Genomic DNA, 24,290 nt, shown 5'->3' with positions numbered 1-24,290 from the left:
CTTTTTTTCCTTGTCATATTTGGGAAGCACTTAGTATATGCCAGGCACTGTACTAGGTGCTGAAGTAGATACAACATAAGCTGGTTGGACACAGTTCATGTCCCAAATGGAGCTCACTGTCTTCATCCCAGTTGCAGACGAGGTAACTGAAGCACAGAGAAGTTAAGTGATTTGCCTAAGGACACACAGCAGACAAGTCACGGAATCGGGATTAGAACCCACGTCCTTTAGACTTCCAGAACCATGCTCTATACACTAGGCCATGCTGCTTCTATGTGCCAAGCACTGTACTGAACACTGGGGTAGATACAGGATAATCCGATGACACAGTCTCATATAGGCCTCACAGCCTAAAAGGGAGAGAGAAATTGTGTATTGCTGTAAGTAAGAACAGCACTCTCTTTTATAATTATCTTTTTGACTGTCTCCTTTTTAGGGAAAGGCAAATTCTGAAGAAACTGTTTATAAGGCACAGACAGGATTGTTTTAAGAGCATAGTAGAATTTAAATATGCAAACCTCCTATTACAGATTGCTTGATTTGGCATTTAAAGACTGGGATTGGTCATTTGATGATATTGAGGATGATGATGGTGATGACGATGTTTTTGATTTCTGAAGAAATGGGGTAATTCATATGAGAAATGGATTGTTTTATTTCTAAGTAAAGCATGTGGCTTGGATTTGATCTCCTCTATACCTTAGTAACTTGGAAAGTTCATTTTTTAAAGTTACCTAAGATTTGACAAATGAATTTTCAAAAGTTATTTTCATTAAGCATTTAACTTTTAAGCTTCTCCAAAAAAGCCCTGCTCAGATTGCTCCTCTTCAGAATTTGTTCCTTTACATTCGGTAGAGCCAGACTTGCTTTTATTATTTTCAAAGAAGATAATGACAGTTTGGTGTGTTGGTGTGTTCTCCTATTTGCTACTGCATTTATCTCAGAAAATCGGTGCCCCACTCCTGTTTACTCTTTAAGAGTTGAAAGAGTTTTGCATTTCTTAGTGGTGCTGTGAATACATTTGTGACTTGGCTTCTTTGCAGTGGTGTGAGAAGTGCTGTGTGTTAAGTATGTAACTGCACTTGCAGAAGAATGCAAGTTAAATGTTGCAAAGGTCCTGAATACTATTGTGTGGGCTCAACAAATTTTACCTTCACCACTCAGAAATACCAATCACCGCTCACTTTTCCCAGCCATCCTGAGGCTTTCACAAGTCTGAGTTATCTCTTTGACTCTCTCCCTCTCCCTTGGGGTTTTTTTGTGTTTTGTTTTGATGGCAGTGCATTTTCAGTATAAGCAAATGTTTCTAACCCCCTTTAGTGGTTTTATGTAGGGGAATCCCTAAAGTGGCCTTCTGAAGGAGTTAAGAATGGCAAAGAACTTGGGCTCCCTTCACTTACATTTGCAATCTAGGAGAACAGACTGTAATTGGGCAAGAGGGATCGATTTACAGAGAACCCTTGATAATCCCCAGATTTTACAGTTATGGATTGCTGAACAACATGCTCAGATATACTCACTTGCACAACAGCAGCAGCCACCGCCGCTGCCTGCTCTTTCTCAGGCAAATTTAATGATCTTCCTCCAGTGTGATTGGGAAAGGCAGAGGCTTGTGGAGTCAGCGAGAGGTGCAGTGGGGCTGACTAATCATACTGATCAAATTCGAGACAAATCACGGAAGGTATTTGTTGAACCACAGCTATAGTATGTGAAAGAGTTGGGTTTGGGCAGATTGTTTTTAAAGACAGTATGCCCATTGGGGTAAAATAATTTAAAGTTTAAGGCATCTGCATGTGTTGGAGGAATTGTTGGAGGAATGTGTCAATTTCAAGTTGTCAGCCTGCTCTATGTGTTACCTACAGTTAAGACCTTTAAAATGCGTTTCTACACTAAATGTCATTTTTTAATCGGTTAAACCTAACACATTTTGCAGGGAAAATGTATCTAATTGGAATCGGTTACGGTTTAATGCTATAGGTGACCAGCATAATTTGATCCCAGCTCATGTGCCTATTTAGCCAAGTATTAGTTAATTAATAAAGGGTTGATGGGGAGCCTTGTCTGAATTTAATATCTCTAAGCAGGTTTGAGAAAGGCACAACAGATGCGACGAAATTTGTATAACGTTAGTAAGTATATCTGTCGATTTAATGAAAAGCAACTGAAAGTAAGGTATAGTTTTGGGGCAAGAGGGTCATGACACTTGTGAAGCAGGAGAATGATGATAAAATACATTCTGTTCCTTTTAGCTTTATGTAAATGCTGGGATTGGGGCCTATGTTGCATAATGTTTTTTAAAGATGTGACAGAATTCAGAAATGGTTTCGAGTCTTTAAAAAGCCCTCGTCACTGCATGCAGATCCTAACAAATCTTTCCTTTTCTTTTTCAGCTAACTGCTTTCTGTGAATGCAGTCCGTATCCAAGGTGATCATTTTCTTCCTGTTTAAACCAAGACTGAAAATTATGATATCCCCAAATTTATTTAAAAAAGTTATATTTTCATGAGAGACTGAGTTATAGATATCAGAGGTTTACAATGTTTTTTGCTGCAATATAAATTACTAATCTCGGAGGGAGGGAATGTTTAACGGTCCTTTCAGGTGACTGATGAAACCAAGAGTAATTGCTAATAGAAAATGGATACTGCGCGAACCCCTTTAAACTGTTGGTCCACAAAGCTCTCAGCAGACACACTACATTTCGCAAAAGGAGTGAGAAGAGTAAGAGCTGCCACAGAAGAAATTGTCTTTCAGCTGCAGCAGAAGTGTCACCAGCACGTTCTCAGAGAAGCGTTTGGGAGTGGGAAAGGCGTACCACAAGTGGTTTAGACTGCATCTTTAAGAAGTGACCATTATACTGTGTATATAATATATTGTACTGTAATACTGCAAGAGGGTTTTTTAAACTTTCCACTTTATTTTTTTATACACATCAATCGGATACCATTACTTATTGCAGTGGCAACTATGCACTTGTATAAAGCCATAATGTTGAAGTTTGTCTCACCCATTCTTGTTTCAGAAGCTGCCTGTCAGTATTCAGCAGCTAATGTAATAAAAAGTTGGAAGTATATCATATCAGTTTCATATTGCTTCATAATGGGCAAGGCAATTTTACCTGTTTGCCTTAATTTAATTTTTTTCCAAGGTTTCTGCCCATTTTCTAGGGGAAAAAAAGGAAAAAAGGTGTTTACCAGCTCTTAGGATGAAAATTTGCTTTGTGGAAGAATAATGAGTGCACTATTTTTACACATAATAATTAATATCAGAGTCAGCCTATTTTGAATGTATAGCAAATAAATGGTTTGGAAAAAAGTGTTGGTTACAGAAACAATATTGGATAGTATTGGAACTAATATATCTTTGTGTATTTGTAATTCTCCATCCAGGCCTTTTTACAGACCTCAGTATTAGTCAGAGATTTTATATTACCCATATTAAGTGCTATGAAACTTTGTTTTGCCTTGTTTTTTGAGTACTTTCCTAGATACGTTTTTGTTTCTGGAATAAAGCCTCCATGACTGTTTTTACATTTTCACATATAATATGTCAAAGATCATTACAAATTTTCGGAAAAAAAAAAGTAAAACATACTGCCAGTGAATTTTACATTTTGAAATCCAGTTCTCTAGCACAATGCTGAAGATCCAGAAAGTTGTTCCAGTAATGTGTACCTGGGAAGAAAGGGCCTCTGGGGAACTTAATGTAATTTTTGTGTTTGACCTGATTTTGTACAAAAGTATAATTTATGTGGGCTCATTCATGCTGTTTTCATCATTATCCCAGAAAATGCATGTTTTAGACAGCTACAGTATGCTAAAATGTTAAACATATTGACAGTAAAAAAAAAAGTTATGTAGCCTCTTACTGGTCTCTCTCTTTATATATTCACATATATATTGTGTGGTAGTGTAATGATTAAAATATATGATCTAACATTTCAGTGAAGGAAGTAGACATTTCATTGATCCCCTCTTTAGTGACAGTTTGGAGACAGTTTGGAAAGTTAGCCCCATAATTGTAGAACACTATCATGGAATTTAAAGACTGGCTTTTGGCCCATGGATGCATTGAAACTGAATTTTCTCTAAATGCGTGATTTATTGAATTTGCCCGTATCCCTGTTTCCTGTGCACCCTTCAAACTAGAATATGCATGTCACTTCACTTGAGGTATTTGCCCAGTGCTGCTCTAGTTTTGAAGCACACCATTTTTAAGTAGCATAAAAAATGGAAAAAAGTAAAATTTATATATAGTAAATATTTCCATTCATTAAACTCGTTTAAATAACTGAATGCATAAATATTTTATATAAAGATTTTGTTACATTGTGGGAAGTTCTATTATTCTGAATTGGAGAGTAAATATATTTTTAATAAACTTTATTAAGGTGAAGTAGTTTGACGTTTACACATTGGTAAATGAGATATTTGCATACAGAAGGCAAAGGTGGGTGTATACATTATTTTGGCATATGTTGTGTATAATTAAGAGAACGTGGTATTAATAAATTGAAGAATCCCAGCATCTCCCCGTACAGGAAAAAATTACTGTGAAAATGGTGGAAAATTAGGCAGTTGGCTAGTATGAGAGAAAACCTCCTTGCAACAAACTCGTCCACATTTGGCTAGGGAGGGGTTGACATTTTTGTGGTCGATGTCTCAAATAATGAGGACTATTTTTTGTCCCTTTCGAAATAGGTTAAGAGGTTTACTGTTTGTCCCTTTGCAGCGTGTGTATTGTACCCACTTTCCCCCCAAGCCCTGACTGGTTGTGACGTTGACTTGGCTTACCAACCTGATAATGTGCCAGTTCCCTTTTCCTGCAGACCTGGCAGAGTGGCCTCTTGAATGCTCACTTTTACATTCTTCAGACTGTGAAACATTTATATGATCAAATTTGCTTCTCCATGGTGCTGGGTGGATAGCTCTCCCTTTTTACCTCCCTCCCTCTCTCTCCCGGAATCATCAAGCCTCCTTTGGAACTAGTAGCATGAGGACTGTTTTGGGAGAGCAGAGTTAGGTATTTAAAAATCCACAAAGAAGAATTTTTTAAAGATTTAAGAAAGTTGGTTTAAATTGAAACAGACCATACTACTTATGAGTAAACAGCATTTTCTATGCTTCTTTCGAAAAGTCGACATTAAGCAGGATGTTTCTCTCTCTGACACCACACACACACACACACACACACACACACACACACACACACCCCCACCCCCCCCACCACCCCCCCAAAAAAACCAATCCAGTCTGATCCTATAATTGAAATGAATCCATCTTCAGATGAGCCACCCATGTCTCCCTTGTTTCTAAAACCTATAATATGGCCAAATTCTTGGAGAGCCAAAATCTCATTTAAGGCAATGTTGCTCTTGGTAGTTTGGAGGGAAAAGAGATTAAACATCTAAAATATTGCATTGTTTTATTATTGGTATGCGCTTTAAAAGCAATTATAAGATTCTTGTCTTTTTGCACGATTCTCATGAGAAAAAGGCACTGTGTAGTGGTTGGGAATACAGCGGGAGCTGGGCATGCCGACTCCCTAATGCCTTGCGATAGTCTCTCAAAGTCTCTGGGCCTCAGTTCCCCCAGGTTGTGCTGAAGAAATGTTGTAGTCAATGTTTATAAAACACTTTGAAGACAAAGCACTGTAAAACAGTCTTGTCATTTTCTTAGTGGGAGTCCCATCTAGATTTCTCCCACCCAATTATAAATTTTGTTTTGAATTGTTCTGAATTATGAATTGCATGACTTAAGTATCATTACATTATTATTTGATCAGATGCCTTGAAAAAAATATTTCCCTGATTTTCCTTTTTAAAATTTTGTTGCATATCTGTAGCAATGTGACTGTACCATACGCCTGCTTTTGACAAGAAAACTAAATAAAATGAATTGATAAGTATGCACCTTTCATACTTTTCCTGTGAAAATAGGGTTCTGGAATGCCATAGGATTCAGATTTTTTAAAGTTCACCACAGGAGTCTCCCCCTTCCTCCCCCCCATCTATCCCCTTAAAGATGGATATAAAAACCATGTTTTCAACTTTGGTAAGGCTTTACCCAGAGGACAGTTGCCTGGGAAGTCACAACATGAAGTGTTAACCAACAGTCTTCTCACTGCTCACCTAAATATTTTTCAGTTAATCCAATATGCTACTAGGAAGAGATCTTTTTGTCTTGAATTCATTCAATTGTATTTACTGAGCTCTTACTGTGTGCAGAGCACTGTACTAAGCACTTGGTTAAGTACAATACAACAAACAGTGACATTCCATGCCCACAACGAGCTTACAGTCTAGGGGCGGGGACTCAGACATCAATACAAAGAAATAAAATTACAGATATGCTGGGGCCAGGCACCTAGAAAGCAATCTGACAATGAAATACTACAATATCCATTGGTGTTACCCCAAATAGCAAACCCACTCAAGGATAGGATTTCTATTTATTTTCCAAAACCATTCTATTCTTTTTTTCCCTCCCTCTGGAGGTTCTCCTCTTCATTCCCTCCTGGAAGGTCCTTCTATGCTTGGTGTAGTAAAATTACATTTTTTTTCAATACTTTTACCAAGTATAATTTTGCCGTTCAATTTTTGAAATTTTGAGATCCCATCATCTCCTGATGTCTTAATCTTTCTAGAGCAAATTCTATTTGTTCTCTCAAGGACATTTTAGTAGTAGGATATATGGTATCCGGTTGCACTAATCTGGGTTTCTTTCATTGATTGATAATAATAATGTTGATATTTATTAAGCGCTTACTATGTGCCGAGCACTGTTCTAAGCGTTGGGGTATATACAGGGTATTCAGGTTGTCCTACGTGAGGCTCACCGTCTTAATCCCAATTTTACAGATGAGGTAACTGAGGCACCGAGAAGTTAAGTGACTTGCTCAAAGTCACACGGCTGCCAGGTGGTGGAGCCAGGATTAGAACCCTGACCTCTGACTCCTAAGCCTGTGCTCTTTCCACTGAGCCACGCTGCTAGACACAGTCCTGAAACAAAGGTGGGTAAATTGTTTCAAAGAAAAATTTCATTAGCACTGGTTCATGGATCAGTTGTTTTTTTTAAAGCTACACACCTTGTGACTTGGAAGCCATATCTGGCCCTCCTTGGGCTCAAATATGACTCAAGGATACAAAGCGTTTGAAACCACTTCCCTTCTCTTGTATCGAACTCTCCCAAGCACTGAGAACAGTGCATGTCACACAGTAACTGCTCAATAAACACCACTGAGTGATTCCCTTCCTTTCTTTTCCTCTTCCCTTCCCTACTGACAGAAACAGCTCCTGCAAATGATATCACTACATGTGCAATGTGACATCTTGTGTTTTCTTTACGGGGGCATTGTAAAACAGAGTTGCCCTTGGCTCTGAGTGAAGGGGATTGATATGAAAGGGTGGAGAATAAAGCAATTAAAATGATTAGATTGACCATGAAGTAATGTGAATGTGACTTAAATTTTGCGAATGACTCTTTGTGCACCAACTGCTCAGACTTTTGTTTGGCACCTCTGCACAGAAACGATACCACCCCCCAGAACAATAGTTTTGTGACAGACACAAACATCTATTAGAGTAAAAATGAAAACTGTCATTAGAATTAATATGTTCAGTTTTGGTCACACAGGGTCAGTCACTTGTAAAATAGAAACCATTGGCATTGCAAAAGTCAGAACAACTCTGTGCCCCCCCAACCCCCATGGAGCAGAACTTACCCTTCCAATTATGGGAAATCAGTTTTATGAATGTGTCTCTGAGAAGGATGCATTCTTTTGACAAGTTGTCCTGAGTGCAAGTCACAAAAATCTGGCACCGCTAGCACTCTAATGAAAATCAAGTTGACCATAGGAAACATTAGGGAGTTGTGTACTCCTGGACTTCCTCCTCACACACATTAAAGACCACTGATGGTCAGCATATACAAGGATTAATTTCATGCTTCTCCAGTTCCTCTGCTCTGCCTCCCCTTTCCAACCGCTTACTACTCCCATCATGCTATTGTCAGGCAGGCAGGGGGACCAAGGAGAGATGCTCAGGACTGTTAACTCCTCACCAACAGCAGAGTAATGGGTCAGGCGAGAGCCATCCAGGGAAACCGTGTTAAGGCAAATACTTTCTGTCTACACATATCCTAACCCCAGAGGTCTGAACTGCAACAAATGGCAATCCTTGGAAGGACAGAAACAAGGGTTTGTCATTTTTATGAGTAACTCTATCTCCCGCCACCATTTTTGCCAATGTATTGTAATCTTCTTTGTTAAGTGACTCCATAAAATCCTAAAAGGGTTACCAGTTTGGAACATAAAGGCTATATAATATAAATAGAAGTTCTAGGCTGCCATTAGGGTTCAAAAATCTGAATATTTATTTTGGTTATAAAAATAAACAAAACATTTTTTGCACCACAACATTTTTCCACAGTAAGATGCTGAGCTAAGAAGAAAAGGCATTAAACTGGAAAAATAAGATTGAAATATACATTCATTTTATTTAAGTCCTGAATATAAAGTGGCAAAGCTTGTTCAGCAGGTAAATTAAACCTGGTTCCAATGAATTTTCCTTGAGGTAACTGCAGGCAGGCAGGCAGGCAGGGTCCTTTTAATGGTGGGCACTTTGTTCCGCCTCTGACTAGGTTAGGATTATACATTTAAAGGTATATCAGACAATTTCATCCCTTGTAGCAAATGGCTAAAATGCATTATTTCAGTCTTGAATGGGTATGTGGGGGTGAAAGTCAAAGGCTGTATAAGAGGGATTAGCCTGGGCGTTGATCCCTGCCAACTTGGTGAGTGCATTTGAATCGGGGTTAAAAGGAAGCAAGCCTTTGGTTTAAATCTCTGCTCTACCCCTACTTCCTTTTGTGACTGACAAAATCCCGCAGTCCAGACCAGTTCCTCTATATAAAATGAGTCAAGGAGGTGGGGGTCGGCCTATGCTTTAGTCACGTTATGAGAATTAGTCATCTAAGGACTTAGTAGATAAATGTGTAATGATATACATGAGGCTACAGGCCAACTTGATAATTCCACACATGTTCCAACTTTGCCTTAGTCTTGCAAGAATTAATTCATACATTCTTAGTACAGCTAAGAGAGATATGAAGAGGTTTGGAGTTTTCTTTGACAGGTGGTTGATCGCATCTCATTGAGAGCTGACCAGTCTTAATCAGCTTTTGTTGTAGTCTTCCTGTAGCGTACGACCGTAGCAGTCACCCATATATTTAAAACCAACATGATTACAAACCGGACAAGAACTAAAATTGGAAAAACAAGTTAAATATTAATAATCAAATGATTTCCGGTCAGAAAGCAAAGTCACCTGAGGCCTGAAACAGAAAAATCAAATGGCAAAACACTCCATTTACCTTCAAGCACATTCCCAGTTACTTGTTCTACACTTTGCTTCTAGCTAATGTTTCAGGAAACGGCACTTGGTGTGGTTTAAAGGAACAGTTCATACTATTGAATTTAATTGTCCTTTACTATTTTATTTAGAAGTCATAGAGCATCTTTTAAAGCTCTGCTTGTCCTATTTTTCATCCATAAGAGTTAATACCTTTTAAAGGCTGGTTTTTAACAGAGCTCACCCTCAGCCAATTTTTCATTTACTTTACATATAAGATAGCTGAATAATAAATTGTTACTTGATTTTTATTAGTCACAATCTCCAATTAAAATATAAAGCCTCATTCACCTGAGTGCAATGACAATTTAGCCTTCTATTAGTTATATAAAACTAATGTGATTAGAAAATGTTTTCCAAATGTAAAAGCTGGGAATTGCTACATCTGGCCAAGCTATAATCACCTTCAAAAATGGCCTTTTCCGGAGCTCCCAAACAGAAGCATTTCATTTAATAGTTGCCTTATTTCCACAAAGTACTAAATTCCTTGTTATAAAACTTATACACATCCCTCTGCCAGCATCAGCATCATTGAAAATTGGGCATGTAAAAAATACAATTGAGCCTTTGGACATGAATTCAGTGCTATTTCAGGTTCAGATAAGGTGTTATTGAGCAAAAGAACTGTTTCTGCCCTATTAAGTTTGCAAGTTAAAATAAATGGTGCAAGTCGTGAATTGTCGTCTAGAGTTTAAACCGACCACGGTTCCAACTGGAATGCTATTTGGGTAGGGAACTCGCTACGGGTTTGTCCCCAGTGAGTCTGGGTGGGACACATCATTCCAACCCTGAAATGGGATGTGGAGTCTGTGTAACTCCACCTGATCAATCATGTGTTGTTAAACACTGAGAAATCAGGACAAAAACCCATTCCAGGAGATTACAGACTTCAGAAAATGGCAGGCTACTAAGGAACAAAACCAAAGTTTACATTTCACTTACCCATCAAATCTTTTGTGGTCATTAAAGTTGTTACTATTCTTGCTGCAAATGTAAAAGAAAATGTGAATTAATACTCTAAGCTCCTTGTGGGCAGGAAACATGTCAATGCTATTGCACTGAATTCTCCGAAGCATAGTACAGTGCCCTGTACTAAGCACAGAGCACTGCACGAGCACTGTCGATGAGATTTTTAAAAAATATAGGAAAAACCATGTATAATTTTTAAATATTCAATACTTCCAACTAGAGCCCAAACGGCCTCAAGCCAGCCCCCAAGTCTCTGTTGGGCTAGGAGGAATTTGGGGCTAAGGGTTCCTCTTCCCCTTCCTATCCGCAGAAGTATTGGACTCCTCTCCGACCTTGTTTTCGACTTTATTGCGGGAAGAGGGCAGAGTAATTGGCAGGGTACTGCCACTGGCATGCAAATATATCAAGTATGCATGGTCCCCTCACTCAGGGATTCTGCCAGTGAGGTTAGGGCCACATCGTACTGTTCTGAAGCTCAGCTCTGCCCTCGCCCTACAAACATGACTCCCTCTCACTCGTCTAAGTTCTCAGAAAAACAACCCCATGGCCACTGGCACTCTTCTCCTGGAAGTGTGGTTACCAGCCCCTCTAAAGTACACAATTTGGTGACCTTAAACACCCTGCCCATCCTGTCTACTCAGCTTTCACCTCAGAGACTAGGGGCTGTTCGTTTGCTCCAGATCAAAACTTCGATTTAGTCCCTTACCTTATCCAGTAGGACACCACTTTGTTATGGGGGAAGAGAGGCTAGTAGTCAGTCAGCCCCAAACCTTCTCTGCCTCTTTATTAACCACACCTCAATTTTGCTTTTGCCACATGGGACCCTGACCTCTACTATCCCGGCTCTACCACTTGTCAACTGTGTGACTATGGGCAAGTCACTTAACTTCTCTGTGCCTCAGTTACCTCATCTGTAAAATGGGGATTAACTGTGAGCCTCACATGGGACAACCTGATTACCCTGTATCTACCCCAGCGCTTAGACCAGTGGTCTGCTCATAGTAAGCGCTTAACAAATACCAACTATCACCAGATATTTACTGAACAAAAAACCAATGCTTAAGATATTCTTATATAAAATTCCTGCCCAACCAGAAAGCAAAGGACTAGTTTTCCTTCCACACTCAACTCCATAAATGGCATGTCTTCGCGTGAATATTTGCCACACCACAACTTATAGGGAGACAGGGAGACGTGCCCCCCCATCCTAGTTTTTCAGGGATTCAATCTGGGCTGTTCCAATTTGTTTACTCTAAATCCCTTTTCCTTATGAATTAACAGATTGAACAGAAGGTGGCCACTTGAACTGAGAAGCAACTGTACAACAGATGTTGGAGTCAAGAAGTAAAGATGACTTGAGCATTAAACACTTCCTACTACAGGGAAAAAAATCATGATTTGATAGAGGCGGAATGGCCGGATTTAAAAGATGGCTAGAATATTGCGGTTTCATAGTTGTTTTAGAGAACTAAACTTACAGTACACAAGGCTCTTCTACCACTGAATTTGGTAACAAATTGTGTAGACAGAACTTGGATGTCTACATCTATTTTAAAACTTAGTGATAAGGCACTAATTGATCACAGCTTAGATCAAATTATGACTGTGGTTACGAGTAAGATGAAGATTGATTTCGTTATATTGTACTCTCCCAAGCGCTTAGAAAAGTGTTCTGCATACAGTAAGTGCTCAATAAATAAATATTTAACCAGGCCCCTAAGCTCTCAATTCCTGATGTCCAGATGCAAGTTTATCAAGGTGGACAAATACTCCTAAAAACTAAGATCCCTACAACTCAAAATGATTAAATAATGATTTGGGGGGAGGCAAAGAATGTTTTAGGCCAAAATACTTGAAAAGAACTATAAATTATAAATGAAGTGCTGAGCTAATGTTAAGTTACTCCAGCCAGACATGGTAATGCGTCAAGTGAAGCAAACTGACAACTTTCTTCCCCATCCTCCAAGAGCAGTTCAGTCCACATTGTTAAACTGTTGCTCCCCCCATACCTGTAATTTTAGATTAGTCTGTCAGATTTGCAAGTACCTTGAAGGCTGTATTTGTGTCTACTCTATTTTCCCAGATGCTTAGTAAAGTGCTCTGCACAGAATAAGCCCTGAGTAAAGACTACTGACTGATTGAACTTTATCTGGAGAAAGTGTTGGACACCATGTAGTGAGCATGATCACAATGTCAGTCAGCAAGTCAATCATATTTACTGAGCACTTACTGTGTGCACAGCACTGTACTAAACACTTGGTAGAGTACAATATAACAGAGGTATAATATAATAGACGCATTCCCTGCCCACAATGAGCTTAAAGTCTAAAGGGGGATAAAGACATTAATATAAATATATTACAGATATGTCCATAAGTGCTGTGGGGCTGAGAGGAGGGATGAATAAAGGGAGCAAGTCAGGGCGATGCAGAAGGGAGCTGAAGAAAAGGAAGAGAGCTTAAGTCAAGGAAGGTCTCTTGGAGGAGATGTGCCTTCAATAAGGCTTTGAAGTGGGGGAAAGTAATTGTCCTTTGTGAGAAGAAAGAGACAGGATATGGGCGAGAAGATGGTGAGATAGATGAGCTCCAGGTACAGTGAGATTTGCACTAGGGGAGCGAAGTTTGCAGACTGGGTTGTAGTAGGACAGTAGTGAGGTGTGGGAGGAGGGAGGCAAGGTAATCGAGTGTTTTAAAGCCAATGGTGAGGAGTTTCTGTTTGATGAAGAGGTGGATGGGCAACTACTGGAGGTACTTGAAGAGTGGTGAAACATGGTCTGAGCATTTTTGTAGAAAAATGATCCGGACAGCATAGTGAAGTATGGACTGGAGTGGGGAGAGACAGGAGGTAGGGAGGTCAGCAAGGAGGCTGATACAGTGATCAAGGTGATCAAATGCTTGGATTAACATGGTAGTAGTTTGGCTAAGGACAAAAGGGCAGATTTTAGCAATGTTGTGAAAGTCGAACTGGCAGGATTTAATGATGACTATATGGGTTGAATGAGAGAGAGGAGTCAAGGAAAACACCAAGGTTACGGACTTGTGAGACAGGAAGGATGATGATGCCATCTACAGTGACAGAAAAGTTGGGGGAGGACAGGGTTTGGGTGAGAAGAGAAGGTTTCTCTTACTTGCACAGGTGTATGCAGACATGCCCCAGGTCAGGGCACTCACTGCACCGGAATCTCTGGTCTCCCACAGACACTGCAGCTGAGCAAATTTACTGGCGGCACTGATGAAAGTGCAAAGGTTCTAAGTTCAAAGGGAAAAGATCATTTACTTTTATTCACAGCAACCAAGGAAGCTCAAGCATGTGAAAGTGGGTTCCACTTTGGAGCATAAAGTTAAGGGACTAATTGATCAGCCTGGGTAAATCCCAGCCTCTGGCTACAACTGGTCAGAGGAAGACTTACTGAGAGAGAGTGCTGTCTGTCAGAGGATTTTCTCCATTTGACAGATGGAGGAAAAATGGGAAGGGGAAAATTTTCTGGAATTAGGGGCATTCCCCTGAATCCCTTTGGGGATCAGATTTCTGAGTTTTTCAGGGATTCAATCAGGGCTGTTCAAATCTGTTCACTCTAAATCCCTTTACTCTGTGAACTAACAAATTGAGCAATGCATGGCAACGAACCGAGTAGTTACCTGGCAACAGAAGTTAAAGTCAAGAAATGAAGAATATTGAACATTAAAAACTATCCACTATAGGAGAAATCAGGATTAGATGATTTAGCCAGTGACACGGGGAGATTAAATTAGTTATATACTTTACATCCCATCTCAGCCCTTTTCCCTCATATTTCATCCCAGGACAGCTAGTAGCTTGGTGGCCTTTGGATCTTCCCAGAGAAGGAAGAATTTAGTTCCTTTAGGCTGGACCCAACTTGTAGCATCCATCATCCATAAAAGCAGGACAACCCTCTCCTCTGTACCATACTTTCCAAGCACTTAGTACAGTGCTCTGCACCCAGTAAGTGCTCAATAAATACGACTGAATGAATGAATGAATGGTTACCTTGAGAATTAGCCAATTGCCTACAATGGACCCTTGTACAACCTAACACATGCCCAGGGTTCTGTGAGTCAGGAGACTCAGATCTATTCCCAGTTCTGCCACTTGCCTGCTGTGTGAGCTTGGGCAAGTCACTTAACTTTCTGCTGTGCCAGTTTTTCATCAAAAAAAATAGGGTAAAATACCTGCTCTCCCTCCTTCTTAGACTGCTGAACCATGTGGAATAGAGGCTGTGTCCATTCTGATGATCATGACTGTGCCCTAATGTTTAGCAGAGTGCTTGGCACATAGTACGTATCTGATACCACCATCTGGATCAGAATTCAGGGTGAAGCACCCTATTGAAGGAAGAGTATTACTCCCCTGGAAAAAGTCTTCTTTTTGTCTCATCTAGCCCAGATGCTTAGAATTACCCATTTTAGGTGACTGGAGCCCTGTAGTAGTCATAGCAAGATTCACTGTAGAACTCAATCACTGGAAAGGTTCTTCCTTAGAAAGGGTATCCTCCGCACTTAGTATAGAGCCTAGCACATGGTAAGTGTTTAATAAATAACAATTATTATTGTCATTATTATTATTATCATCATTTAAGACTACTCCAGTGTCAGGGAACCAAACCAGTGCAGCTGAAAGTATGTGCCACATTTCTATTTCATTTTGAAATTAAACAGGCATCATAAACATATAAACAGATTAAAATGGGGAGAAATGGCTTCTAACAAGGGTTTGGAAAGGCTGTCCATCCTGAGCATGTATGTGACTACTTAAAGTACAGCCATGACCTCCAGTTTGGAGGGAGAAGAAAGGGTGGGGAACATATCTACCAACTCTGTTGTATTATACGCTTCTAAGCACTTAGTACAGTGTTCTGCACACACTAAGCACTCATTAAATACCATTAATTGACTGTTGGATTAATCCCCAAATCCATCATTACTATTGTTCGTGGTTTCACTTCCAAATCTGTATTAATGTCTACATAACTTTTGTGTTCCCTTTTAAGCACTTAGTACAATCCCTGCACACATCAAGCATTCAATAAATGACACTGGTTATGTAGCTTTGATTTTCATTAATATCGCACAACCAATAACATTTCAATTTCACTTAATTTAGAGGTACCCAGACTATTACAGCAAATCTTTTTAGTTTAAGCTGCAGTTTCCAAAACCCACATACTCCCCTACAAGTACTTTGGGGCAGAAACCCAAAGTCAAATTAATTGGAAACCAATTTGGACAGTTTCTGTCTAGTTTACACCTTCATTCAGTGGTTGGATATCGTAGCTAGAACACCATACAGATTTAGTGAAGAAAAGCAAACCGGAGCAAGGTGATAGGCATGGAGTGTCAAGAACCAATTCTGAATTTTAAAAGAATTTCCAAATGTCACGGGTAACTGTACAAGTAGCCCTTTTGGATCTGAAGTCACCCATTGTACTGGAAAACTGACTACAAAGCAATATTCCAGGGAATATTTAAAGGAGAAAAGTTTTCCATAGACAGAATCAAACAGTATGATAAACTACAATTTCAATCATTCCTCAGTTTTGAAACTTACCATTGCCAAGTCTATTATCCATTTCTGAACAGTTAGTAGATACCAGCCAACCAAAAATCTACAAGTGTTAAGTTGCATAAGGAAAAAAAAATACTAGTGTGCTTGAGGGGGCCCCTCCACCCAGAACTGGGGACTTAAAAGACCCAATTTCTCCTCACTCAAGGACACAAAAAAGCAAGCCTTACATAAAAGACACTTCCTCTGAAAGATTCCAATTACACTGCTTGTTTTTGATAAAAAGCAGATTTTATGAACATCTGCTCACCTTTAAATTCAATTGAGAGCAGTTTACAGACTGAAAATTCTGTAACTGTTCTTGTTTGCTTTGCCTCTATCATAGTGCTGAGCTGCCACAGTATTATCCCCTTTTTACAAGAGAGGAAATGAAGCAATCAAACCAAAATTTGTTCTCTTTAGAAGGTCAACACATTTATGACCCTAGAATACAACATCACATCACTATAAGGCTCGTAAGTCATCAATGGAACACAGGAAAAACTTCATAGCTACTTTAAGAAGTTAATACATACAAGCATCCAATGAAAACTAATTAACACCTCTCAATTCAGAGCTGTGGGAAGTTGGACATTTCAATTTTCAGTAAGATATCCTAGCCCTTTTGTTCACAACATCTGTTTTGCATTTCAATGGATTCTTCTTAAGCTATTTGAATAGGCTGGCCCATTTCTGGCTGAGGATTTGATAGGGTTAACTTTTTTCATTAGAGACAAGGAATGGTCATTTCATTGAATTCTTTCCATTATAGAAATTTAGAAACAGGAAGGGTAGAACCGGCTTGCTGAGACCCAAAAAGGAAGCAAGGCTCAGAAGAGCCAGGCTATCAGATCATCAGCCATGCTGCCTACTACCACTCTCAATAATATTTATTGACCACATGCTATGTGCAGAGCACTGTACTAAGCGCTTGGGAGAGAATAATATAACAGGGCTTGGTATAAATGTTTCCTGCCTACAATGAGCTTTTAGTTTAGGGAGGACCGCTACTACTAGTGATATTTGCTGCAGGGATATTCTCTGGTATAACGGTTCCTCAGCCAGCCTAAGGAAAGCGACCTACTCTGTCACACTGTGAATAACTAACTCTCACTAAAACCAAAGCGGCTGTCAGTTGCCCCCACACTTGAGTGGGTAAGTTAGTGACATTCTAAGACAACTTGGAGTTTGATTTTAATTTGCAGCTGTACCACTGCATGAAAGAAGAGTTGTTTTTAAAAAAATTCAATGTAGTAATTACATAAGACTCTTCTTCAAAGTGCTTTGACCATAGTAGCTAATTTTCTGAGGTGAGCTTTACTGGCCATGTTCTCTTCATTGAGGCAAAAATGGAGAAGCAGCATGGCCTAGGGGCAAGAGCACAGGCCTGGGAGCCAGAGGTCGTGGGTTCTAATGCCGGCTCCATCACTTTTCTGCTGTGTGACCTTGGGCAAGTCACTTAACTTTTCTGTGCTTCAGTTATCTTATGTGTAAAATAGGGATTGAGACTATGAGCCCCACGTGAAACAACCTGATTACCTTGTATCTACCCCAGAACTTAGAAGAGTTCTTGTCACATCGTAAGCACTTAACAAATATCATTATCATTATTATTACTATCAATATTAAATGGAGAGCTGAGGCTGACTAAAGGCTATGAACTGTCAGGGTCTGTGACTTCCAGTTCTGGGCTTTTTAGGCACTGATTTCCCCACAGATGGATAATGCTGCTGAAGCTGGCAGTGGAGATTATTCCATTCCATCCAAGAGGAGGGAAATATGAAGGGACCCAAGCTAGAAGGTCTGCAAAATCCCTAGTCTCCTCTGTAGGCATGTCACCCATTAAGGGGTGAGTCTACTTTCCCAGCTGCAGCTACTAAATTATTCACATAGGCTACTTCTTCTTTGGGATGTATTTGACTCTTGAAAGCTGCACTTTAACGAGAAGTGCTCATTATGGAGTGCTGATAATGAGTTTGAATCGAGCAGGCAGCCAAAATATAAGTCTTTTCAGCAAGGCCATAGCAGTAAAGACCAAAGTCTCATTGAAGGCACATCTTCGGGAAGGCTTCCTGACTAAGCCCTCCTTTCTTTTTTCCCCACTTCCTTCTGCATCATTCTGACTTGCTCCCTTTATTTACTACCCCCTCCATGTCCCACAGCACTTATGTACATATTTGTAATTTACATTAATGTCTGTTTCCTCTAGACTGAAAGCTCACTGTGGGCAGGGAATGTGTTTTTTATACTGTTTTAGTGTACTCTCTCGAATGCTTAGTACAATGTTCTACACACAGTAAGCACTCAATAAATACTACAGTTCTGGGGAAAAATGCCCGACAATGTCTAACAGAGCCCAGGATTACTTCATTTCCTGAGGTGATAATCAGCAAAGCACCATGGTATGGGTTTCATGGGCATCACACAAATCCTTCCAGACCCCCAAAGGATACCCAGCTAGGTACGGCACTGCTTGGTTCACATGTCCATCGAAGTGGAACACACACAGCAACACAATGATATCTGAAACAGAGTCTAAAATTAGGGGGAGGAGGAAACCAGGCCGGGGGGAACATGCCGATTGGAAGGGAAAACTTACCTTGTGTGATAAGGATTGGGTATTCCAGATACGTTATCAAAGGGTAATCATAATAACTCTGGTACCTTAAAAACACAAGGAATCTGAAAGAGGAACAAAGCAAAAGTTTTATTTTCAATGATGACGGACCTCTTTGGAAAGGTACCAACAGGGAGAGGATGCAGGCCACTAACGCAAATGGTTTGGCAGTGGCTGTGACTCAAAGTCTCAGAGCAAAGCTCTAGAGGGTGTTCTGCTTTCTCTGGAATGGGCCGTCCACCACCTCAGAGGCATCCCAAGATACTGTTCTCATTACTTACCTTTCTCTTCCCCTGATTCCCCCACCAGTTCCAACATCACTTTAAGTGCATGGGTATGATTGGCTCACACAACAGAAAAAAAATGCTCTAGTTCAATTTCTTTATAATAATCCCATTAAGTCACCACTCACCGCAGCCAACAAACTTCCATTTTTGAGCATCGGAATGAACTTGAGTGGAACTTATGGAGACAGAAAAAACAACTATCCCAAAGAGGAAAGACCCCAGCCCACAGCCAGAGAACCTCTGAGATAGAATGGGAAAGTTCATCCCGATGATCAAAAATGCAAGTTCGTTAGCTGTGGTGAGTCGTGCCTTACTGGGATTATTAAGAATATGGACTTTCTGGGCTCTCCTTTAGTGGCCTTAGCAAGAATGGACTTTTTGGTCTCTGCCACAGTGGGGAGCCATTATGGGAAGGACCAGACAGTCCATTTTCACTGCAACCACAATGAGGGAGCCCAGAAAGGCCCTCCCCACTCTGGCAGAGACCAGAAAGTCCATTCTTGCTATGGCTACTATAGCAGAGCCTAGAAAGTCCATTTTGTGACCACAGAGATGGCCTCCATCACCCAGTTCAGTCCTACAAAATTCTTCCTAAGACACAGGCTATTTTACAGCCAGCCCCTCTGTTACAAGCACCACCTCCTCTATAGGTTCAAGCCTAAACTGTGGAAGATACTGGTGCTGGAGACCAAGTCCTGATTTCTGAGCTTTTAGGTACTGACTTTCATGCTTAATAATAGTAATTGTGGTATTTTTAAGTGCTATGCTCCAATCACTGCACTCTGCGCTGGGGTAGAGATAAGTTAATCAGGTCCCACATGGAGCTCACAGTCTAATTAGGCAGGAGAACAGGTACCAAATCCCCATTTTGCAGATGAGGGAACTGAGGCACAGAGAAGTGAAGTGTCCTGCTCAAAGTCACGGCCATGCTGCTTCTCTAGTGCTCATCCTCAGCACTTACGTATAGACATTTATTCAAATATACATTCCATTAGTTGTTTTGATTACTGTGTCCCTCATTAGCGTATATATGCTCCTTGGAAAGCGGGGGATGGATCACTTGCTTGTTTTGTGCTTCCCAAGCATTTAGTACAGTGTATTGTCTCCAGTAGGTGCTCAATAAATACTACTACTTCAGTCAGTCGTATTTATTGAGTGCTTACTGTTCATAAGGAAGCTTCCATAAAGGAAGTGCTTAGGAGAATACAATATAACAATAAACAGACACATTCTCTGCCCACAGTGAGCTTACAGTCTAGAGTGGGAGACAGACATTCATATGAATGTATTTACTCATGTGAATAAATTATATGTATAAATTACAGCTATATACATAAATGTCCTGGGGCTGGGATGGGGGATAAATAAAGGGAACGAGTCAGGGCTGCACAGAAGGTAGTGGGAGAAGAAGAAAGGAGGGCTTAAACAGGGAAGGCCTCTTGGAGGAGATGTGCCTTCATTAAGACTTTGAAGTGGGAGAGAATAATTGTCTGTCAGATAAGAGGAGGTAGGGCATTCCAGGCCAGGGGCAGGATGCTGAGCAAGAGGTTGGTGGCAAAATATACCAGATCAAGGTACAGTGAGAAGATTAGCATTAGAGGAGCAAAGTGTGTGGGCTGGGTTGTAGTAGGAGAGTAGGAGAGTACTTCTTCCTATAAGTGTGGGACAAGTCCTCACTGTGGGTCAACAGAGGTTCCTTGAGAAGGGGTAGGGTTCTTGGGTAAAGGCACAGTTGAAATCCCTGCTCAGAGACTCCAGAAATGTTGGTAAATGGGACCCAGAAGTAATCACGTAAATCTGGATTTTCAGGACAGCCACCTGAGGCTTCAACCTTAGATTCATTCATTCAGTTCATTCACTCATTCATATTTATCGAGTGCTTACTATGTTCAGAGCACTGTACTAAGCAATTGGGAAAGTACAAAACAGCAATAGAGAGAGACAATCTCTGCCCACAATGAGCTCACAGTCTGGGCGGGGGGCGATTATCTTGTGTAAACCCCTGCGCTTAGCAAAAATTAAAAAAAAGGAGAAGCACTTCAGAAACATTCATTTCTGCATGCTCAGAGTAGCTTTTTCTTAAAGAACCTCGGGTTATGCGGACGTCACATTTTACTGATAATGGAGTCTTATCAGCGTATATTGGGTGCTTACTATGCATCCCAGCACTGCCCCAAGGCCTGGGTTGATATAAAACAATCAGTTCAGACAGGTCCTGTGCCATGTGGGGCTCCCACGTAAAAGGTAAGTAGAGAAGTTATCTTATTCTCATTTTAAAGATGACAGACTGAGGCACAAAGATTACACATCAGGTCTAAGGTCACACAGCAGGTCAGGGGCCAGAGTTGGGACTAGAACCTGGGTTCCCTGGCTCCCCACCCCTGGCTCCTTCCAGTGCGCCACAATGGTTTGGCCAATTTAGTTTCTAATGACCCTTTAGACACGGATAATCCAAGACTAGGCCAATCACTTGGTGCTCCCTTGGTCCAGATCCTATCCCCAGAGCTGGCTGAAAACAGACATAATAACAATTATGTTTGTTAAGTGCTTACTATGTGTTAAGCACTGTAGTAAGTACAGCAGTATACATAGTATATACAGCTCAGAAAGAGTCCCTATCCACATGGGGCAAACAGTCTAAGTAGGAGGGAGAACTGGCATTGAATCCCCATTTTACAGATGAGGAAACTGAACCAGATAAGTGAAATGACTTGTCCAAGGTCACATAGCAGGCAAGTGGCAGAGCCAAGATTAGAAACCAGGTTTTCTGACTCCCAGGCCCATGCTCTTTCCACGAGGCCATGCTGCTTCCGATTGACCTGACTTCAGGATACAGCTGCAGGATGCTGTGTTCTAGTCTACATTCCACAGAATGACAGGAATTGTGCGGGCAGCTGAATGGAGGATGAGGAGGAGCAGCTCAATCTGAATTCCCTCACCCCTTCCTCTAATAGCATACAACATTGTGTCTAATAAACCACATAGATGCAGGAGGAAGAGAAGCAGCATGGTCTAGTGGTTAGAGCATGGTTGTGGGAGTCAGAAGGACCTGGGCTCTAATCCTGGCTTCACTGTCTGCTGTGTGACCTTGGACAAGTCACTTCACTTCTCTGGGCCTCAGCTACCCCATCTGTAAAAAGGGATTTAAGACAGTAAACCACATGTGCGACAGGGATTGTGCCCAACCTATCTTGTGTAATTACTCCAGCGCTTAACAAATACCATTAAAAAAAAAAAGAAGAGGCACTTCAGAAACATTCATTTCTGCATGCTTACAATGGCTGTGTTCTTAAAGAGCCTCCGGTTGTGGGAAAGTCACATTTTACTGATAGTGGGAAAGTCACATTTTACTGATAATGGGGAGTCTTATCGACAGATGAGCCCCAGTCCAGTCATGAAGACTCTAGAGAGGGAAAGCCTGCACAAAGGAAATGATTCTGGGGTGGGTGGTTTTGAACTGTTGTGTTCCCACTGGAGCAGTGGGTCTAACACATGAGCACTGCACATTGTGAAGGGCCCACACGAAATTTTCACACAAAGTGAGTGTGGCATAGTACTGAAGCTGGGCCACAGGCCCGTAGCCAAATAAACAGTTGCCAGGGTGGCCATGTAAATAGCCACAGCAATTCTCACCAGCCTCATTAGACAGCTTTTTCAAGATTCCTCCTAAAAACCACCCTAGGTGTTTCTTCGGTGGGAAACCATCATCACTACTGGCATAGACCCAGCAGATACTACCTGATTTCCTACTGTTTCACTCCATTGCAGTGAGGTGGCTCACCTTTTGACTGAAAATAAATTAATGGGTTAAGAAAGTAGGATATTGTATTTGGAAGATTTCTTCATGACCAACACTTTCCTTTACTAATTCCTATACTATTGTTACACTCACCACTAGCAGAATGCATTACCCTCATGCCACTCATTGTTATTTTCCCTCAAAGTTGCTGGTACCCAAAGAAAGACAAAATTCAGTTCAGTAAGACTGAGACACGGGCTGGGAGCATAGCAGCATCACACCTTGACTGACATGATGGACTTGTCCATTTCTTCCTACACTAAATCTACTAAGTTGTTCTGGTGTAACACGATTCCCGTTGTTGCCAAAACAACATTCCCTAATTCTTTCTTCACATTCCAGCCAAATTGTGAAATCTGAACACATGTTACAGCAGAAATGACTGAATAACCAAATGAGGGCAGGAAGGAGATCAGCCATTTCACTGACTATCAGCACCTCCCAGTCTAGGCCTCCAGTTCACAGAGGTTAATTAGGAGGGAGGGGACTCTGTGTCATAAGGAAGACCATGTATCGACAACATCCGATCTTTGCTCGCAGGCTTCAGTGACCCAGGCAAGGGATGGGACAAGTCAATGGAGTCCACACAGTTGACTCCCAGCAGCCAAAGTGCCCTCGGAGGCATAAACAATGTGGGAATAGTTGAACTGGAGAATTGGGTCTCAAAGTCTTCAAATTCCAGCTAGGAGGCTTCCGTTGCATTCCCTGGGGTGACTTTGGAGTTTTGAGCTCATTAACTTTACAATAACCATCTGTAGGCTCCCAGGCTATAAATAGGGAGCAGAAATTAGAAATTATGCTTTTGCAAGCTGGAAATAAGCCGATTCAGTCAAGTTGTTCTCCCCTCATCTCTTGCTTCTGACTGGGCTTCCAATTACCTTAGGAGCTTCACTAGGTTACATCAGTATTAGATTCAGCGACCAGTAACACAGAAAAGATAAGCAGTGAGGCGGAAATGCAAGCCGATTCAGTCAAGTTGTTCTCCCCTCATCTCTTGCTTCTGACTGGGCTTCCAATTACCTTAGGAGCTTCACTAGGTTACATCAGTATTAGATTCAGCGACCAGTAACACAGAAAAGATCAGCAGTGAGGCGGAAATGCAAGGTAATTGAATCTTCGACCTTTTTTATTAACCAGTTGTAGTAACGGTAATGGGTTTCAGTGGACGTGTGACAAGAACTGAAGTTTTTGAGAGAGGAATTTGTGAGAGCAGGGGACCCTGGGTAATCTGCTCTGAGCCATCCCTATCTCTCAAGCGTCTTCCCCCTTCTACACAGGACTGCTGGAGTCTTGGTTCTTGTCAGCTCTCCTAAGCACACCCAGGTCCTTCCTATGATCCAGGGGCTGTGTCCTTCAGGAAGGCACGTTAAAGGAAAATTGTTTTGTATGGTATTTGTTAAGTGCCTATTATGTGCCAGGCACTGTACTAAGTGCTGGGGTAGATACAGGCTATTTGTTGGACACAGTTCATGGGCGTACAGTCTTAATCCCCGTTTTAAAGATGAGGTAACTCGGACCCAGAGAAGTGAAATGACTTGCCCAAAGTCTCACAGCAGATAAGCGGCTGAGCCAGAATTAGAATCCGGGACCTTCTAACCCCAGGCCTGTGCTCTTTCCACTGGCCAGGCTATTTCTCCGTTACAGTTTGTG

The 24,290-nt window shown here is 41.0% G+C and overlaps 2 protein-coding genes across 2 annotated transcripts in view; one reads left to right on the top strand and one right to left on the bottom strand.

Annotated features, from left to right (window-relative positions):
• The window catches only part of ROCK2 (Rho associated coiled-coil containing protein kinase 2), a 139,600-nt gene extending 133,693 nt beyond the window's left edge, over positions 1 to 5,907 (top strand). The window contains exon 33 of the mRNA XM_029081096.2: positions 2,391 to 5,907. Coding sequence (XP_028936929.1) covers positions 2,391 to 2,394 — 4 coding nt within the window. The 3' untranslated portion in view covers positions 2,395 to 5,907. The remainder of the gene's footprint in view (positions 1 to 2,390) is intronic.
• Positions 5,908 to 8,348: 2,441 nt separating this feature from the next.
• SLC66A3 (solute carrier family 66 member 3) overlaps positions 8,349 to 24,290 on the bottom strand; it is a 31,441-nt gene continuing 15,499 nt past the window's right edge. Inside the window, exons 2-7 of the mRNA XM_029076474.2 lie at positions 18,537 to 18,619; positions 18,391 to 18,460; positions 15,944 to 16,001; positions 13,506 to 13,626; positions 10,352 to 10,393; positions 8,349 to 9,260 (exon numbers count right to left, since the gene is read on the bottom strand). Of these exons, the coding sequence (XP_028932307.1) occupies positions 9,169 to 9,260; positions 10,352 to 10,393; positions 13,506 to 13,626; positions 15,944 to 16,001; positions 18,391 to 18,460; positions 18,537 to 18,619 (466 nt within the window). The 3' untranslated portion in view covers positions 8,349 to 9,168. The remainder of the gene's footprint in view (positions 9,261 to 10,351; positions 10,394 to 13,505; positions 13,627 to 15,943; positions 16,002 to 18,390; positions 18,461 to 18,536; positions 18,620 to 24,290) is intronic.

The sequence above is a fragment of the Ornithorhynchus anatinus genome, chromosome 1, assembly GCF_004115215.2.
Source record: "Ornithorhynchus anatinus isolate Pmale09 chromosome 1, mOrnAna1.pri.v4, whole genome shotgun sequence".
In the NCBI taxonomy this organism is placed as follows: Eukaryota; Metazoa; Chordata; class Mammalia; order Monotremata; family Ornithorhynchidae; genus Ornithorhynchus; species Ornithorhynchus anatinus.
The sequence above is the reverse complement of the archived record's forward strand: the minus strand, read 5'-3'. Positions and strand labels throughout refer to the sequence as shown.